We start from the raw sequence: 21,095 nt of genomic DNA, 5'->3' as shown, positions 1-21,095 counted from the left end.
GTACTACTATGGCATTTAATCTGACGTGGGGCCCTTTTTTGTGTCTATGTGTTTTTTCTTAGCGAGCATTGCTAGAACAGAAACAGAAAAAAAAACGCCAGGAGCCGCTGATGGTTCAGTCCAATGTGGACAGTCGCACCAGAACCCGCAGAATGAAACAGTCAGAAGAACAAGCACCACTAGTGGAATCTTACCTCAACAGCAACAGCAACACCATTTATCATGGTACATAAGCATCATTCGTATTATGCCAATTGACTGCAAAATGTTGAAAAAAGTACCTTAATATATGCCTTCAAAAATAAGTTAAATTTAATTTTAGTAAAAAACAACAACAACCCCGATTTTAAAAATTAACACCAACTTTGAAAATTCCCACGATTGAGTTATTTGAATATTTATCTATGTTCCAGCTGCTTTATAATTCCCATATGTTTCAGTCTCCCACTTATTTTATTTCAATCTTTCATCAGATCATGTGGATTATTCACCTCCCACTGGATGAGGGTGAGGGGCATTTAAGATTGGGAGAGCTACTAAGAAAATATTTCTTTGGCAATCTTTCTGAAGTTATTTTTTATTTGTGGGGGGTTTTCCCACAAGGTTTTAGAACACACTGCAGTTTTTCTTCTTTTTTTTAGCAATGGACTTCTAGGCCAAATCTAAAAATGCTACTTTTTCATAGGAGAAAAAAGATGCATGTCAACAAAATCTACATTTCTTTTCCATAAACATTTCAGATTTTTCATCATCATGGTAATTAATATTTCTTTTATGGAATTATTTTATAAAATTGCACTCTTAGTATTTGAATGTCTGTTGGAGTAAATCTTATTTCATGATACACATGAACTGTTGGGCTCAAACTCTTAAGCTAGGCCGGGGTCGGCAAACTCATTAGTCAAAAGAGCCAAATATCAACAGTACAACGATTGAGATTTTTTTTGAGAGCCAAATTTCTTAAACTTAAACTATATAGGTAGGTACACTGTTTATTAACTTAATAAACTTTAATTAAAGTTTTAAGTCTTAATTAAACTATAGGTACACTGAATAAAACTTTATATCATACTTAATAGTGATCTTATTTATTGATAAAAATTAAATTGTAAGTACCTGCCGTTTCCCCCTCCCCGTCTGGAGTCCTCGTCTGGAGGCCTGGTCTACCGCCATAAAAGCCTATTGGTAGACATGGCCTCCGGCTGAGTCCCATTGGGAGGCCAGGTCTACCCATTGGCTTTCTTGGCTGTAGACCTGGCCTCCGGAGGCCCATAGAAGCCAATTGGTAAACCTGGCCTCTGAAGGGGGACTTTTTCCCCTCCTCAGAGTCCAGGTCTACCGCCAAGAAAGCCAGTGGGTAGACATGGCCTCCCAATGGGACTCAGCCGGAGGCCAGGTCTACCAAAGGAAGCCCGCCCCGCCCAACAGCTGATAGGCGGGGGGGCAGGAACTGCCGAGCTGCCCGCCCAGCAATCGCGCGGCTAGAGGGGAGGGGAGGCTTTAGCCTACCAACCATTGAGGGCAAGGGAAAGGGGGACCTGGCCATTCTCCACGGCGGTGTGTGTGTGTGGGAGAGACAGCGCGCCCGCTCGCCTGCTCGCTTGCTCTCTCTCTCTCAGGCGCACCGGCTCCGCAGCCCTGCTGCCGGCGCGAGCGGGCACGAGAGCAGGGGCTCTGAACCAAGTTCAGAGAGCCACACTCAATGGGGCCAAAGAGCCGCATGCGGCTCAGGAGCCACAGTTTGCAGACCCCTGAACTAGGAACAGTAAGTCTTTATTTCTGCCACCAAACATAGTATGTACCCTTTCTGCAATATCACTAATCCCAAATAAACCTATTGAGGTTAGTGGATATTGTCTCTTCCTTACAGTGCAGTTCCTCTCACATTAATTCATTTTTATGCATCCCAATTGTATTTTAACCTATTGTGTACAATCACTGGCTTGCATGCAATACAAATTGAGTCTATTTTTCAGTGTTGATTCTGAGGGTTCCTTGGGCTCACTCACTTATTTATGATAATTACAATGAAGTCCTAAGAAGACTTTCCTGGGAGTAAGCCTCATTAAAAAGACCTTTGTAGGATTCTAAGTGGACCCTCTTAGGATTGCTCTCTTACAGCCCATTCCTGACCTGAAAGGACGAAAGTCCTTTGGAGGCCAGGAAAGGGCTGTGCTAGCGTAAGTGGCAGAGCTGCTGATGGCCATGCCACTTATGGAGTCTAGGTTGGCATGGACGCCAGCAGGGGGTCCCGGACTCTGGTCTCCCAGCACTGCTGTGGCAGAGCCTTCCATTGGGCCTTCCACTGGTGTTCTACTGGCGTAAAGCCCCACGCCAGCTTGCCGGGTGTTCCTGGGGTGTGCTGGGGGTTGGAGCTGCCAGTAGGCAGCTTCCTGTCCCCTTTTGCCCTGGTTACACCAACGGGGAGAACAGCGTTGCTGCGCCAGTTGTTTGTTGGCGCAGCCTTGCTGTTTTCAGTGGGACAAAATGCCCCATTTAAAAAATGAAAAGTAGATTAATAAATAATTAAATGGATGCTCAATATGTGAAAGAAATCCATTATCTTTGTGTAATCTTCATTCATGTTGGGTGAACAAAATTTTTGTTGAAACAAATTAAGTGAGAACCATATCTTTAGATGTGAAGTAGTAATTCCAAAAACTGATGTACTCTCCTTCATCCCAAAAGTACACCTTTAGCCGAATAAATAGCTAGATTGGTTTATTCATAAAATGTTTCTCATAGTATTGGTACAACTGAATTTGGTGGTGGTGAAAAGTGCCGTCAAGTCGAAGCTGACTTATGGTGACTCCATAGGGGTTTCAAGGCAAGAAATGTTCAGAGGTGGCTTGCCATTGCCTGCTTCTGTGTAGTGATCCTGGACTTCCTTGGTGGTCTCCTATCCAAATACTGGCCAGGGCCTACCCTGCTTAGCTTCTGAGATCTGATGAGATTGGGCTAGCCTGGGTCATCCAGGTCAGGGCACAAATGAATTTAGGTACTCATTATAAACTGGTTCAACTCTTAATTTACTGTTTTATATAACTTTCTTATTGGTTCAGAGACCTGTCAGTTCTGTTGTCCTATATCTACAAGACACACCAAGTACCCTTCTGCTGTGGCATCCCTCTTCATTAGCTAAATTGAATTAGGATGGAGCATTACTCAGTAGCATTGCATGAACTTTTTGAATATGAAGCTTCAGGCTTAATTGAGTTCACAGGCTGAAAACTAATGTTATAGATGGAAGATAGAATACTTTTTTTAAAAAAATGACTGAAGGACAGGTGTCAAAAAGATGAGGCAAAGACAACATGACCTCAGATTCTATCAGTACTGCAGGTTAAGAATGTTCCCTTATAATTTACCTGTGTTATCAAGTGAGTCACAGTATTTTATGTTATGAAAAGAACTGCCCTTCCTTCTGCTTTTTGAGGTCTGCCTAATGTGACTATTATGATGAATAGGGCAATTTTGTAACTCATTTTGAGGATGAACAATTGATCAGAATCTGTTTCACAGGCTAATCATTTGCTACACAAAACTGTATCTTATCACATATGCCACCAAAACAGAAGAGCATATCAAATTAAGCAACCTGGAATTGTCATGTCTCATTAGAAATCTGTTCAGTACAAAACCCAGATATCTTATTTGCACATCTTGGTTTTGCCAAGGCAGAACTTCTGTTTCATGACCACATTGAGAAAAAAATCCATCATGAAAAGCTCACAGAAATCTAAATTTACCTTCTGGACTACACTATTGTTTTATTTGTCACTTAGTGGAACTCATGCTTAGTGGAACTGTATCCTCCAAGGTGAGGTTATATCTTCACAAATCAGCATAGGCCAACACAATAAGGGAAAAAACCTATCATGTCTTTTATTTATCTGGCAACCGAGTATAGAAGAGTCCCAGATTCCCCAGCAATTGAGATTCCAGATTGTTGTTGATGACTTTCGGACATGGAGTGGAATTAATCTTTAAGCAATAGAGTTTCTTATTCTATTCTCAGTGTTTCCAGGTTATTCTGTTATAATTACAGGGCACTAGTGCAGCTTTTTGAAAACCTAATTTTGCTGCTTTTATCATGCTTAATATCTCCATTACTGATGGTGCAGATAGCAACTAAGTGTAGGTCTCCAAGTCCTACAGCATAAATTCATGTGGATTTTAAAAAATGTTTTGCTTGACAAGGTCACATATTTATAATAAAATGGGCTTTGACAACTGCTGAATGATTTCCCATCTCTTTGTAACCAATTCCTCAAGCTGTAGTTGATAGTAATAGTTATTTTAGCTTTAAGCTAATGCTAGTTAGATAAAGAAACTGCTGATACATTAGGAATGAAAATGGCAGGCAATAATAAAAAATATTTGTGTTTTTCTAAAAATAAGCAATATAGCAAATACATGCAAGTTAATCCAGATGCACATTTTAAAGACTTCTGAAGGTTCATCCCTAGAATATATAAAGCAACAGCAGAGTGCTCCGAGGACTTGCTAAAAATACTTTCTAAAAATTCTGGTTAATCCCAGTGAAATTCACAAAGCTGTACAATATCAGAAGGGGCTTCTAAATTATCAGGTGTGACTTTTAGAATGCATTTATGATGGTGGTGGTGATCTCTGAGTGTGAAACACTCATTAAAATCTAGTATGCAAGAGTTGTCAGGGAAAGTGATACATCTAGGAACACCCAAGTCTATGAAACGGAGTGATCTGATAGGCTAAAAACAGATTGCTAGTAGATGGTACAATCCATACCACATCACAGGACCTACCAATCACCATTACTACAGTACTGATAGCTTTTATCAGTTTTCTCACATTTCAACCCAGATGTGGCCTGACTCTGGAACTGCATGACCTAAATAGGATTAAACTACAGAAAACGCAAGGTATGTCAGTGCTTCCCATCAAATCTTGCTGTTGCCTTGTCTTTATATGGCCATTAATGCATGGCCGTTTTGTCTGGGGAAGCTCCCGGGCATGCAGTGAATCGACCATGTCAACATGCATGGCTGTCTCTGGCCTGCGTGTTTGACCCATCCCAACCCGGAGCTTCCCCGAGTTTTTAAGTCGCTCTGATATTGCGACTTTAACCCAAGTCACGCTATAAATGCGAGACCTTGCCTGAGCGTATGACTTCTGGGTTGACTCCCCGTCAACTCTGACCATCTCCCCACTGCTGGCTTCCCCTCACCTCTGGTGGGTTGGCATGCTGGAGGAGCATGGAGCCATGTCGCCGCCTTCACCCGACGCTGGACCGGACCCCGCTCCTTTCTCTCTCCCCAGCCACGCTCCATGTGTTCAATTTTTTTAACGTGTGATCTATAGCGCCGCTACAGAGGGACAAACAATTCAAAATGGACCATGCGTTAGTGGCCCACGTTTCTTTGCAAGTTGGTAGATGTGTCGTCTTGCAGGACCTCAGAGAGGGAGACCTGAGAAGACTATCCTTTTTGCCTGTACAAATCTGTTTCTTGAACTTTTTCTATAGGTAATAAGTAGTCCTTGTTTTACCTTTGGAACTATCCAAAGATAATTAAGAAAACTTGAAAATATGCCTGTTTCATTTCCTTTTTAGATTCATGCTGGATAGCCGAATATGTTTTTTCATAAAATGTCAAAACAAAAGCTCTTGTGTTGCATTTGGGGGTTGGATTTTACGTTCGTTTGTTCACTTGTTCCTCCTTTGTTCCTGACTTCTTCATTGCATGTTTACTAATGTATAGGTGAAAAACAGCATTAGAGCAATAAATAACAAGGGATGATCAGGAGCAATCAAAAGTAATTTCCTTGTGAATAGCTTTGCTATTTCAGGGAGAAGATGGTACAGTACTTATCAGCAAATTTACTTGCTGGTAAGAGCTTCAATTTGCTGCTTAAAGGGTGACGCTGGCATGCCTGCTAATAAATAAATTGACTTCAGGAAAGTGCTGCTGCTAGCAATTTGGACAATGTTCCTCGCAATGTCTCTCCAAATATTGGTAGGAACGTTGCTAGAATGTTAATACTTTGTAGATAAAGTGCTTTATTTGGAACGAAACCTACAACAGAACCCCCAGTGAGGTATCACGGGGGACCAGGTACAAATTCTATTATCTACACCATGATGTTCTGGGTAAAAACAGGCTGCTTCACAGATTCAGAAAGCCGAACAGATAATGACCACTGAATATTTAGCCACCAATATGACTGTATGAAAGAGCCCTGTGGCGCAGAGTGGTAAGCTGCAGTACTGCAGTCCAAGCTCTGCTCACGACCTGAGTTTGATCTCGATGGAAGTAAGTTTCAGGTAGCTGGCTCAAGGTTGACTCAGCCTTCCATCCTTCCGAGGTCAGAAGATGACTGGGGAAGGCACTGGCAAACCACCCCGTAAACAAAGTCTGCCTAGTAAACGTTGGGATGTGATGTCACCCCATGGGTCAGGAATGACCCGGTGCTTGCATAGAGGATCTTTACCTTTACCTTGTGATTGTGTGAAGATCAGAACACCAAAACCAACATGTAACTCCGTTTGTAAATTGACATTATAAATCTGCAACCTTTTGCCCTATATAGTTTTCTTTCTGCTATACTATCTGAAATATGTGCTTTACATTCTGCTCTGCTTGCTTGCTTCTCTGTGGCTCCGTGGATTTCTGATCTCTTCTCTTTCTTGTTTTCCTTTCTTGTTTTCGTTGCCCCTTCTTCTTTTTTGGTTGGGGTGTCCTGAATCTCTCGAGCAGTACAGGATGCTGAGCAAGAAGATGTAAAAGTGGTAGCAGACTCACAAGCTCCAAAATCAACTAAAAAAACCAAGGCAGCTACAGGAGGCTGTCAAACTGGCAACACCAGGAAGGAGAAAAAGGGGAAGCATAAAGGTTAGCTGCATGTTGTTGATTTTGAAATAAGATGTTTGTACATTTTTTATGTTTAACTACATTAACAACATAAAATTCATAATTTAGAATAAAGGAACTGCACTGTTTGGTACATTCATAGAATTTAAAAGTATAAATTCCTACAAGTCAAATTGTAAATATATCCCATAATATACATAATATGTGTTACAATATATAATATAATATTAAATGATAGATAATATGCTACTATGCCACTTTAGCAAAGTTTTGGCATTTGAAAGGTAGGGAAAATATAAAACTCAAATTTTGTACTAAACTATCTAAACATATTATTTGGATGAAAACAAGCTTAGAGTAGGACTAGCAGCATGTCTGAATAGCGGGTTAAACTTTCTCACATTGAAAACACTGAACTCTTTCATAGTGTGTATCGTTATCATCATATGCGTCATAGCGCATTAATTGTGGACAAAACTATTTGTATTCAAACTGTGTCTACCATTTATGTAATGCTGTAGATTGTAATGCTGTAGATTGTCTTACAGACTGCACATTCTGAATGAGTAAAGCATCCATTTAAGAAGCATTTTACTCATTCCAAAAAAGAAAATATTTTATAAGACTTTTTTTTAGTGCTCTCCCAGATTTCCAGTTTTTCTGCTGGAAATAAAAAAAAAAACCCTCGGGAAAATATATGAAAAAAATCAAGGGTGTCCCCCTGTTTCCTTCCTACATCTCTAGACATAATATGCAACAGTGGTTTATTTTAATAGTTAGTTTGTGAAACCATGGGGTAGTTTCCAGATGATTATTCAATTGTAGCTTGCCTTGACAAATCCAAGTTTCAGAGCTTTGGTGTTTTTTACAGATGCTTACGTGGTTTCCCTATTGCTGGTGTGGCAACTGATAAGGCATAGCAGCAGTGGGGCTTCCACATGACAGATTTCCTGCAATTTCCCTGGCAGCAGCCATCCCCTTCCTCTGGGCCACCAGGGCTTTGGCAATTTTTTTTGAATCAGCACCAGAATATTGTTATAGCAATATGATGTTATACCATTATGTGCACCAGGTTCTCCCAGCTTCCATGTAAACATGTTTTTGCCCCTTCCCTTTCCCCTTATATCTCCGCAATGGAAGGGGCCAGAAACTTACTTTTTCTTTAAGTGAAAACTGGGAACTCAGACAATATGGTATATCTATTGGTATAACTGTTATATTGATATAACAGTGCTGATTTAAAAAATGGCAAAACCCTTGGTGGCCCAAGGAATGGGGGGGGTGGCTGCTGTTGGGGTACGGGGAAGAAATGGCCACTGCAGGGACAGGATTAGGGGAAATGGCTGCCCTTTGGATGAGAAAATCTGAATTTTCCCACCCACATGGTAGCCATTCAGGCTTTAATGTGATTTCCCCAAAACCTCAGAGCAAACCTGGCTTCAGAAAGAGCAGAGAAAGTTGGCAAAACACCAGGAGGTATACAAATGCACCCTGATGCTGTGGAGAAGCGAGGAGAAAAAACACTTCCCAAAAGTATTGAACTTGGGGGGCAGATAACCAGTGTGGAAATGGAAGTGGCCTTTCTCTCTCTTCTAAAAAGATGCAATTGCTGTCCCAGCCTACATTGTGATGCTTGGCAGAGGGAGAGCTTTGCTGTGCCAGCAGCTTCCTACTGGCCAGCATTATTGCAAGGCCATAAATTCATAGTCCCTTTCCCAGTGAAACTATATGCTAACTATATACTTCTGACATTGACCCTTCCCTCACGCCTAACCAGAAGAAATCCCAATTAAACTGAATCATATCCCTTTGCAGACATTTACCCCAGAACTAATAGCTCCAAAAGAACACAACCCCACCAAGTTTTACCTCCCAGTTGACAACCTTATTCCACAAGTGCCGCTGGAGCTTCCCTTGCATGCCGCTGGTGGAAAGGCAGGTCTGGAGGGCACACACTTCCTGGATCCTAACGGCAGTGGCATAGATGATGATGATGCATGTGCCTATCTCCACAGCCTACCACGGAGCTCTGTGGATGGCAGTGACCCAGTGAGGGAGTAGCACACTTCCCCGCCTTGCCATGCTGCTGCCCTGCTTTAGGTGGTGAAACAAGCAAAGCTCCTTTTGATTGCTCCATAAAAGGGTGGAGCATGCCAGTATCCCTGAACCTTAAAGAATAAGGAAGCGTTGAGTATGGGGAGAGAGAACTACTTTCAGAAGTGAAAAAAGCGGAAGGGGTTCAGCTGCTCTTGCCCATCCTCTCTGTAGCTGGAGTGGGCAAAAAATGTTGGCGGGAAAGAAGCCAGGATTAAGCCAGGACAGTGCATTTGTGACAGACCCAAATTCACCAAAGTTAGTTTACTTGCCCACATTCAGACAATCAATGAATATGGGTAGTTAAATTAAAGCATGCTTTCTCGTTATGTCTGAACTGAGCCATTGACTGATGTATTCCCTTTGTAAGAAAATGCTTTCCTATCCCACTGACCTGTAATAATGACCGAGAAAGTCTTTTATTGCTTGATGGTGGTTTCAAGAGACTACTTTTGTGGGCTTGGGGAGGGCCTTTCAGGGCCATGAGACTAGACGGCTGAATTGCATCGGGGTGGAACCTGTTTCCGCATGCACACTTACTGCAAACTATTTCTTTACACATTCACTCTGGCAGTCTACATAAGATTCCTTTGTTTCTGTATGCAGCAGAATTCCATGTGGGCAAGTATGCATGGAAGGAAGAGCAAAGGTCCTTTTTTCTGTGTGCAGTGAAATCCTGTATGAGTGGACTGTGTGCATGGAAGAAGTACTGTGCTTGGGAAATGTCACTACCATAAATTGAATACTAGATTCAGGTGATCATTTGCCATTTAAAGTTTTATATTTTGGAGACTCAAATCACACTCAAAAGGAATGTTAAATTTTATAAAAAGGAAAATATTATTTTCACGTGGCACATATAGAACACTTTTTAATCCAGTGTCCAATATGACAATGGTGGTTATTCCAAACACTTAGTTATGCAGTGAGCATCCAAGGTAGGCAAAACCTGCACTGTTTGGCTTTTGCTCCAATCCATTCTGATCCCACTAATACTTTGGTCTATGGCATGTGTTTAAAAGTGCTGAATCTGTAAAAAAAAAAAAAAAAGCACCTGGATGAGCAGATTCACCAAGTGCCATCTCTATCATGTTCCGTAAGACCGATATCCTATATAAGTAGTACATATGCTTATCTAAAAAACCTCTGATTACCTGAAAATACTGGCTGTCATCTAATTTATGCAGACAAATGAGATTACATTGCAGTTGGCTAAGAAAACAACTACCCGTTTGATTTGTGAATTTGAAAAGACTATTCATTTTACCTCTAACTCTATATACAACAGGCCATACAAAATGCCCACTGAATGATTTTTGTGTGTCTCAGTCCTGAAAGGCCCCTGTTACAAATCTGTTGGGACAGAGCCAAATAGTACAGGTGCTCTCCAGTGTGGTATTTTCTCTTACTGCAATGGTAGATCTGTGTCAAAAATGGCTATAGTCCCAATTAATTAAATCTAGACCAAATTAATTAGCACTTTTAAAAAATGGACTTAGTGTGTGAATGTAGAGCTTACCTAAGCAGAACTGAATTGAAAGTCCATGTTAGAATTCAATACTATGTTTCTGTTAAAAATTGTGCATTCAAAGGCAAACATCTAACATATTTTTTTTAAATTAACAGTGAGCTAGAAGTTTGTTTTAAAAAATTAAATGTTCAATGCTGCTACTGCTTATATAAAAGTTCAGAACTTTTTAAACATTTGATAAACTGCGAGCAAATCAGAATATATAAATAAACTGTTTCAAATGCCAAAAGTAGACAAAAGCCTATCAGATTTACAGCTTCCCCTTTTATGTTTCCAGGGGCTAAAAGTAGAGGAGCAGAACAGGTGATAAAAACTCTGCTCTGATGGCAATAGTTTTTCCCAAAGGGCAAATTGGTCATAAGAATGTAACCTTTCTCTCCAACCTAACAGACTAGGCTCTGTGTCCAGATTGGGGAAGGTGTCATTGGTCCCACATTTTAGCTCTTTAAAAATGACTGTATATATGCACACCCGTGTACTCCATGTGAAATATATTGAATTGGGTCCTATGGAAATTAAAAGTCCATGGCTTAGGGACAGAGCAAATGGTATGGTATTTTCTCCATGCGGATACTGTTAACAATGACCTCACTGTGGAGACCTGCCAACTGCAAGCATTTTGAGATTGATCGTACAATTTGTAAGTAGAAAGGATTGGGGAGGCAGATCCACTATACCTTCCCTTTCCTCAGACAACACCGTGTGACCTCCAATAGCAGATTTTAAGGGTCAGGAGTGTATGGGGGGAGGGTGCAATGTCACTCAGTTCCTCACTGCAGCTCCCCTGTGCCATATAGCATCTGTTTACAAGGATCCCCTTACCCTCAGCATCATTTTTACAAGGGACACAGTGGGCTGCTGGGAGAAAATTCACTGCCACCAGTTTTTTATACTAGCAATTAGCAAGGTCCAGCTCAACATCTGCATGTATATGAACCGGTGCTACTGTTTTGTGATTCTCCCTCACAACAATTGCCTGAGACATAGGCCTTTTATGCATGGTCTGTTTCCGCTGGATCTGCTGCTCTCTAACTGCACAGTATTTGCAGTCAAATTCTTAAAACACTATGCACAGTTGCTTTTTGCCCTGAAGAAATTCCAGTACATTGTGATCAATTATGCATCCCCAGCAAAAATGCAGAGCTTCTGAACCACATCTGAGTCCCTTCCCCCTGAAAACACAGCTTTGTAATTGGCTGTGGTGTGTTTTTCTGAAATACATCACCAGTCCCCGCCAGCCCTACTTTGGGATTCTTTCATTTGATCTGAACCGAATTACCATTTTACAGCCCAAGCATAGAAAAGTCGTGACAACCCCCTCCCCCCCGTGACCAATTCGTTTCTGTGTAAGTCAATGCAGCGGTCATAAGAACATAAAAACATTCACACGGTCATTTGCGACATTCATTGTTCCATCGGTATCTTGCACCTGCAAAAAAAAAAAAAAGAAGACTTTTAGGCCTATGAGAGGATGGGTATAAGGGGAGGGCGGCAAATCAGCCTGGCTCTGTTCCATTCTACCCAGAACTGAAACTGACCCACACTCACTGTGAAACTGACCAAGTAAGCAGCCTCATGTTATTCCAACATTATTCTCTCACTAGTGCACTTGATATTGGCTCGGAGGGGAAGGGTTGGATGAGGGGGACAAACACATGGGAGGGAGAAGTGAGAATAAGCATGGGGAGAAAAACCTGAAGTGACAAGTATGCATAGGACTGGCTTTCGATTTGGGATCTTGGCAGACTTTAAACTCAGGGCATCCTGAAAATGTGGGGAAAGCATGAGGGGAGAGTGAGGTGACTTCTGCAGGTCAGAAAATAAATGCATACTTAAAATGAAGCCCCGAAGCAATTGGGGTGACTGTGACAGGAACAACCCATGCATAAAAGACCGTAGTAATGGAAGGGGAGCTAGCTATCTTGCCACAATTTTGCTTTTAGCTTCTACTTAGCTGATTATTCACCAGGTATTATGGGAATGCATAGTATTGTGAGTTCTGGAATCAGCAGAATTCTTTTGGCTCAAAATGTACACAGAACACAGAGAATTATGCACTATAGTCCCTGTTAGCTCGAACCCAGTGAAGTATCTTAAAAGCAGTTTTCTGTGCTTCTGAACCACACCTGAGCCCCTTCCCCCTGAAAAGTTTCTGAATGTTATTCATGCATTGTTGAAAAACTCCCATTTCAAAGTATGGCTGTTCCGTTTTGTGAATAATGAGCTAATTTAGCACTAAAAACAATTGAATTATACATGAGCAGTACTCAAAATTATTGTTGAAATAACTGAATTCATGATCTTATATACGTAATGCTTTTCCGAGAGGCTCCATGATAATAAAGCTGTGATCAGATCAATGCAAGAAAGATGAGCATCAGGGAAATATTAAGCTTAATGAAGCTGTACTTTTAGAAAATGGGAGAAGTGGCTGCTAGATGTTGCTAATTGCTTGTGCAAGATGATTGCTCTTCTCACATTCTATAGGCCAATAAACAGCAATTCTCTTTTTGTGCAGTGCATAACAATGATCATTAGATTTAAAGTAGGGTCATGCCGACTTCCTAATGTTCATTTAATAATAATCCTGATTTCTTATTTATTTTTGAGGCATCCATGCTTGTGGGCATGAAAATGGCATTTGCAATCATTTGCAAGCACAAACATTATCATGTCTGAACTGTTTGATTATAATGACACTCCCGCTAGATGGCTGATTAAATGTGTGCAGTTGTGTCTTTCAAATCTAGTTATTCATGGGTATAAGATGGCATATTAAATTCCCCTTTGGTCTCTGAGTAAGTTGACTGAGTGATTATGATTCTGAAATAAGTTCTCTTTCCATGTTAGTAAGCCCTTAGCGTATAGCTTAGGAAAGAACAGGGAATGACAAAACTCAGACAACAAGTAAGTTTTTAAACCACTTAAAATATAGAAAGGCAATGGAAAAGAAATCTCTTGAGGGCCTTTCTATAATTATAACTAAGCAAACTTTGGTCAATTCTCTCTACAGTGATACATTTACATTTTGCAGTATTAAGGACAAATAACAAAAAGTGATAAAAACTGAGTTAGGTTTTGTCATGCGCTTATTCCCAGCTTGAAGGTTATATAATCAGGGCAGTACACATTGTCATTCATTCAGATATTTAATTTTAAAGTGAATCATTAATGTCCTGTACCTGAGAGCCAACGTGGTGTAGTGGTTAAGAGCGGCAGATTCTAATCTAGAACTGGGTTTGATTCCCCACTCCTCCAGCGTGAAGCCTGCTGGGTGACCTTGGGCCATTCACATTTCTCTCCAAACTCTCTCAGCCCATGCAGAGGCAGGCAATGGCAAACCACCTCTGAACGTCTCTTGCCTTGAAAATCCTACCAGGTCGCCATAAGTCAGCTGTAACTTGATGGCACGCAGACACACCTAAATGTATCTGTCTACTGGAATTATGGGTTCAGGCTTTTAATTTCTTGTCTAAAATAATGCTAAATCAGTACAGCTGTGAGAGAGATTTAGATAGGATTGAGAAGTATCTATTTGGTAACCAGATATAGCTTGACTAAGGACATTAAATTTAATCAGATGGCAAAATTAGCAAGTAGTCTGTTGTAAAGTTATATTCCAAAAAATGGAAATGGCGTGTAGTAGTTTGAATACACAACAAGAGAGAAGAAGAGTCAAAGAGAACTCCAGGCTTGTGAATAGAGGAGCAATGATGGAATTTCTGAGTATAGAAGTTCCTCTAGCAATATAAAAGGTAGTTCACAGGAGTTGTTGGGAACAGAACCACAGTGAGTATTCCTTAGAGATCAGTTATAAGAAGACTGGGTGAAGGTCAAACAAGATGAGACAATGGTGCCAAGTTTGCCCAAGGGACATGCATACATTTTGTGGAGTGTGTTCCCACTGGGGAATTCCTCTTGACTGCACCACCAGGGCCAATTCTGGTTGAGACCACACCAGTGTGGGGAAAGGAAGAGCTCCTGCCTCCCCTCATGCCATTTTTTGACTTGAAATGGTGCTGGGGGGTGTTATTTGTTAAGACGCATCTGGTGCCATTTTGGGTCAGAAAAATTGTGTCGGTGGAAGGCAGGAGCCCTGCTCCTCCCTGGGCTGTGGTTGTCCTGATCAGAATCAATCACCCATGGCACTGTTCAAAGGAGTTCCTCAGTGGGAACTCACTCTACAAAATGGAGGCTTGTCTCTGGGGTGAACTTGGGGACACTGTCTTATCTAGTTTGGCCCTCAGGAATATATAATTGTCTTGCTGAATCAGACCCAAGCCCTGTTGACTAGAATTCTGTTTTCAACGGCATTCAGCATGATGCTTCTGAAGCTCATGAGAATAGCACGAAGGTGATGGCCATCCCTGTTGGTCATCCACAGTATCTTCAGTATGACTATCTTCAGTATCATCTTCAGGGGCATACTGCCTCTCAACTTGGAAGTGATTTATTAGTTCCCATTGATTGATCTATCTTACATGAAGTACAAACGTTTGCACTATCTATTCCTTCCCAAACAGAGAGCTATAAAGAGACAATGGATAATAGATGACAAATCGGGGTTGAGTCCGACCATCCACCAAGGATCCTTCTTACAGCCTAAGGAGCTTCCTTCAACTTCAGTGGCTTTTCTTCCAATGGAAAACCATTTAAGCTGAAGGAAGTCTCCTTATGCTGGACGAAGACTTCTAACTTTAATCAGTTAAATGGGAAGATATTGCAACATATGGAACGCTGACAGTACAATTATCAGCAAAGGCTATTAAAATTTGAGAGAGTGTAGTATTGAGGTTAGAGTGTCTCACTGACAATGACAAGGCCTAGGTTTAAATCCCATTCTGGCACGAGGCTCACTGGATGACACTTGGACCAGTTACTCTTGGCCTAATCACCTCAGAGGGTTGCTGGGAAAATACAGTGGGAAGAGGAGAACCATGCATGCCAACCCGAACCCCTTGGAGGAAGGACGAGATAAAGTGTGATAAATGCAGACAAGCTTTATTGCCAGTGAAATAAATTAGATCGAAGAATCTACAGCTTTATCTGGCTATTTGCTGTATTCAGTTTTCAAATGTGGAAATAAGTAAAAGGTGACGAATGTGGATTGGGCGAGAGTCTATCCAGTGTCTTTCTGGTGAGCTCTAAGTAAAAGTAAGATTTGAAAAAAAGAAATAGATGCCAACTTTTACCGCTAAACTCATTCTTCTTAATTCAAAGCAGGCCAGTGTTTCTTCACAGCATTTTGGTGCCAAGCTTTCAGTAGGGATGCAGACTACGCAGGGTTTGAAGCAATGCTTTAGAATTCTAATGTGCAGATGTAACTGTACGGTATACACTAGGCTTTTGAATGTAATAAATATCATGGAAATGAGAACAATGGGTGCTATATCCAACAAAATGAAGTGGATATCTTTGAAGTCTTAACTATACAGTGGAAGCAGCTGTATAGTCAAGGCACATTCATTTCCCAGTGTTATGTCATTATAATGCGGAAATTCCATTCATCCCCTCCTCCCTAACATACTTTGAAAATAACTGCATCCACTGAAAACGTCTTTTCCCACACTCAGGTTATCTACTCATCTCGTAGGATCCCCCATCCCGAGCAGCTGTTACACCCGAGTACTCGGTAATTGCAGCTGAAGCTGCCTTCTCCACTTTTTGGCTGAACAGGCAGCAGCCATTTTTCCTTGCAGTAAATTATCCACAAAGAGGGCTTACTTCATTAATTATGCGTGTGCTCAAAATTTGCCAAGTTAATTTTTTAAATTGGGAATTCTGAAACCTCATAATGTGGTAGATTTTTGCCAGACCAGTTAGAATAAGACCCCTAGAGTATTGGTGAACTTTTGGCAGACTATGAACCAGAAAAAGGATGCTAGCAGGAATAAACTTGAAAATATTTGTGGGTGCACAGAAATCAGTTGCAAACCTATACGAACTATCAAAATAAAGGCAAATTTAAAGAACTTTTTAAATTAACTATTTTACATCAGACTTCTGATTTTTTTTACTGAATTATACCACTCTAGATAGATTCACTGTGCCAGATGTCAGTCTGATGGGAATATTGTATCAGTTTTGATAGATATGATAAATAGGCTCACTCTAAATGTCTTCTTTATGTTACATTGGGTACAGTATTTTTTTAATATGTAGGTCCCCTTCATTTCAAGTGGTTTATAATTAGACTGTTGTTCTGTAAAGGATTTTGGGCTGATCCACATACTCACAAAACAGTGAGTGTTCATGCATAATTTCCTCTATGCCTCCTTACAGAAAAGTACAAAAGTACCTCTATCATTGAGCAAGGTGTATAGGTTTACTACCATATCGCGTTACATATGCATAGTGGGAAGTGTACTGCCTACCCCAGCATGCATAGAAAATTACAACATAATGCTAAACCATCCGCAGGAATTGCTAGATTGCTTCCATCCAGTCTCTGAAGGATATCCTGTCGCTGAAGAATAGCCAATAAACAATAAACAAAAAGTGTTTCAAGGAAACCACCAAGAACATCTGCTCTGCAAAACTTATAGCTACTTTCTTTTAGCTACTTATAGAATGGTTTTATTTATTTATTTATTTATTAAAACATTTATATCCTGCTTCCCCAGCTAAAACCAAAACTAAAATATCAAATCTCAAAAGGTGATAGATACAATCTCCCTAAAGAACATTACTATGTAGATTATGCAGGGTCTCTCTAGACATGTGGTTATCCTTGCTTGTATCTTGACTGGAACCAAGGTAAGACAACTTTGTTCCAGGTACTTAGTTGTGAAGATTTAAACAAGTTTGTATGATATGAAGAATGTCCTTTCAGTTTACTTCCTAAGAATATGAGGGAGAATGAAATGAGTTTTCTAATCACAGACAAAGTAAAACAGATAAAGCAAACTAATGTTAATAGCTGAGGAATTAAGTAAGCGTGGGCTCCAACTCACCGAAAGAGCCCCATTTTGCAGGCCTGTGCTGAGGGGTGGCTGGAGCCAGTGCGGGGGCTCGTTGGGCTGGACATTGGGCTTTTCAGGGCTTTTCAGGGCTGGCAGGCACGCCAGGTTGAAATAGCAGCCAGCTGGGAGGCTAAGGAGGGATCTGCAGCATCAGTGGTTCCTGCTGGAACTTTCCTGTCCTGCCACTCCTCCCCTGGCCTGTCCAGGAGTTCAAATGGGCCAAATAGCTCCAGGGCTCTGGGGGCAGGCCCTACTCTGGGCTGTGGACCTGAATGTTTCACTTACGTCCACCTGCAGAAAATTTAAAGAGCCCTCACTGGGTCCCGGCTCGTTTGACTTCTGAGTTGTCCCGCCCTCCCATCCCCCTTTTCCGCTGTTTGTTATTCATGTTCTGTTATCATACTTTTGGTGGCGTGGCATCGGGCCTAATCCAGTTTGGGGGAAAAGATGGCCTATGTGCCCCCCTTTTCCCCACTCTGGGGATCCCAATAAGGGATTGGGGGGGGTGGAGGCCTGGATTGTGACATGCCCAATCAGGCGCTGTCAGGGTGGCCTCCCTCCTAGTGGCAGGGAGCCACACAGCAGGCTTCCATCCAAGTGTGTCCCACGGACTGCCATCCCAGGCTACTCCCATCAGGCGGGCTGGGGATAGGAGATGCATCAGTTGGCGGGCGAGTCACTGATGCTCAGCATCACGCCCCTAGGCCATGCCAATTCCTGTTGCTGTGGCCAATAAAAGTTGTGGCCATTTCCATCCAACAATGGTTTCTGTGAGTTTAATTGCATACAAAGGTATTCTTTGCTAAGGGATTGAGGTTGGAAGCGCATCCCAAGAGGGGGGAGGTTAGGGTGCTGCTTAGGTAGCGGGCTCCAGGCACTTCCCAATTAAGCACTAGGTCAGCAACATTTGCCCAGTTTTGATTGATTCCTTTTCTGTTTGTGATGGATCTTTGTGAAAGAAGATGTTAGTTGCCATTTTGCAATAATGACCAGATGGACATTAGTAACGGGTTTCAATTCCATTGCATTCGTTAGTTGTGAACCTTTGGAATAGGAAGCCTATGGTTCATCATATCAAGAATTAATAATATCATAGCTCATACCAGTACAGAGAGTTGACTTTTATGAAGCTGACCAAATCTCAAGCAGGCAGCAATAATAATTTTCCATAATCTTTTTTCTCCATGTGGAGAGGAAAGAAAGGAGAGAAATATCTTATCCCTGTCTGACCCCCACTCAGGCTGTCTTGGGGTTCAGGTGGTGGTAATAGCTCTTGGCTACAATGCTGCTGCAGTTTTTGAGGAATAGTCATTGTGACAGTTATTGCTTTTCCCATTCTCAAGCTGCAGAATCAATGAAATCCTGTGTCTTTGAAGTCAATCGACTTCAAGGTTTGTGTAGCCTCTCCGTGATCAAGCTGTTCTGACTGAATTGCCCCTGTTACTTGAAAGCTGTTTTATTTATCAAGGTACAATTGAAGATGGCCATGGGAGTGGGGCATGGTTCAGTGGCCAAGCATCTGCTTGGAATACAGAAGGTCCCAGGTTCAATCCGCGGCATCCCCAGTTAAGAGGACAGGGCAGTAAGTGATTTGAAAGACTTTTATCTGAGACCCGGAGAGCAGCTGTCATTCTGAGTGAGCAATACTGACCTTGAAATACCAATGGTCTGATTCAGTATAAGGCAGCTTCATGTGTGTGTTCATTGTCAAGAGGTGTGACTTCATAGATGTGGTTGAAGAAGGCTTTGCATATTGTTTTACACTGACACAATTCTTTACTCTTGCTGCTTGCTAGGAATTGATGGTCCCGCTGCTTTTCAGGATGATGTACAAGAAGTAGGGAGCCAGGTTCAGATTCTTACTGTTGGAGAGGCTTGCCAAGTTGAAGATGAAGGTGAGACATTGGCTAGCAATCAGCAACAAAGCAAACAGGACCTTCGAGTAACAATGCAGAAAAAAGGTAAGGGTCCATTGAAACTTGGTGACACTTTTGACTGTATGTTCTGATTTGTGTGATTACAACTTAGCTAATATGGCTGTGGACTAGAGGCCTACTCTTAACTTGATCCAGCAACAAAACTTGGAGCAAGATGAGGGCTAGCTTGGTGCTTGGTGGTTTCTAAGAGAATTCTGGGGGACCAAGTCAACTGTCCATAATCTAGAATGGAACAGAGTAAAGGAAAACTTAGGTTCCACTACAGACCTTGGTTAAACCCTAAGAACTCGAAGAGAAGCTGAGTTACAAAATAGATCTTTCCTTTCATCTCTCTTGCTGCATCCCACTGTGCCTCTTGAAAAGCTGCTTCTCATAGTCGGGCAAACCTCAAGGATAGCAAGAAAGGCTGCAGCTTGAGGAGGAATCACCAAAAGTCTCCCCACACAAAAATGGAAGTACTAGTTTGGAATCAATGTATAAAGGTGACAAGAGCAAGGGTCAGACTTAGCCCCCATCCACAAAAAACACTCCTGAGTCTCTGCCAATAGATACCCGGGGGGGGGGGACAACTACTTTGTTTCCTCCAATGAAGGTATCTCCAGGGCTGCACAGCAGTGATACTAATAGTGCATTCCTGAATTCTGAGGATGAAAGTCCTCAGGAGGCTAGGATGGATGGATGGAAGGGTGGCAAGTGGGAATTACAGTTGAGTTGGAGAAAGGACTCAAATACTTAATCTTTCATGCTTTCTCATCTTTTATACTTGATAGCCCTCTAGGTAAAGGTCCCCTGTGCAAGCACCGGGTCATTCCTGACCCATGGGGTGATGTCACATCCCGACATTTCCAAGGCAGACTAATATTAGCAGATATGTGTTAATTCTCCATAGAGCAGCCAGAAAGTCTGTTTCATCCAGGAACAAGTGTCCTAAAGACATGCTAAATGTGCAGCAGCACAAACTATGTGAACAAACACTTTTATGTGAACCTCTCAGTCTGTCAAAATATACCACTACTAGCATTATTTGGGGGTCAACACTGGTAACGTATCCACTGTCTTCTTGTCAATGGAATAAAAAGGACAGTACACCATTCCTTGTGTTTTAAGAATCGTTCTGTTTCTTTAGTGCTATCAGTACTCCTAAGGTCACTGTTGCAATATCAAAAGCTTTCAATTAATCATACTAGTATTGTATTTGCAGGCAGAAACTATACCACAGTAATTCTGATATGTAATTTTGTCATACATTTTGCCCAGCAATCTGGGTTATGTCTCCAGAGGCTTAAACAAAACCCTTTTAGGGACTGTTCAGTGTGCATTTGTAGATATGTTGGAGGGAATAGCCATTTGTGGAAATGCTGGAGAGCAATGGCCCATTTTGCGTTATTTGCATCCATGTTAGAGGTTAAATATAGGATGGATATGCTACAATTAGGTGTGAATTTAAGAACCACCATGCTGGTTTTGACCAATAACCTAGCTAAGTCAGAATTTTGTCTTAATGGCAGTGGGCTATCAGATACCTGGTGTTGGAGGAGAGTGTTACGGATACCGTGGACTGCCAAAAAAACAAATCAGTGGGTTATAGATCAAATCAAGCCTGAACTGACCCTAGAAGCTAAAATGACTAAACTGAGGCTACCGTATTTTGGTCACATTATGAGAAGACAAGAGTCACTGGAAAAGACAGTCATGCTAGGAAAAGTTGAGGGCAGCAGGA

At 41.6% G+C, this 21,095-nt stretch overlaps 1 protein-coding gene across 4 annotated transcripts in view; it reads left to right on the top strand.

Moving 5' to 3' along the window:
- The window catches only part of TUB (TUB bipartite transcription factor), a 148,641-nt gene that overhangs the window by 113,230 nt on the left and 14,316 nt on the right, over nucleotides 1-21,095 (top strand). For 3 of the 4 annotated variants that reach the window (XM_056851486.1, XM_056851483.1, XM_056851485.1), the window contains exons 3-5: nucleotides 63-225; nucleotides 6,735-6,872; nucleotides 19,235-19,399. In XM_056851486.1, coding sequence (XP_056707464.1) covers nucleotides 63-225; nucleotides 6,735-6,872; nucleotides 19,235-19,399 — 466 coding nt within the window. The remainder of the gene's footprint in view (nucleotides 1-62; nucleotides 226-6,734; nucleotides 6,873-19,234; nucleotides 19,400-21,095) is intronic. The other variant, XM_056851484.1, reaches the window with a different exon arrangement.

Source organism: Euleptes europaea, chromosome 6 (assembly GCF_029931775.1).
Source record: "Euleptes europaea isolate rEulEur1 chromosome 6, rEulEur1.hap1, whole genome shotgun sequence".
Classification (NCBI taxonomy): domain Eukaryota; kingdom Metazoa; phylum Chordata; class Lepidosauria; order Squamata; family Sphaerodactylidae; genus Euleptes; species Euleptes europaea.
Note: the sequence above shows the minus strand (reverse complement) of the source record. Positions and strands in the feature narration are given on the sequence as shown.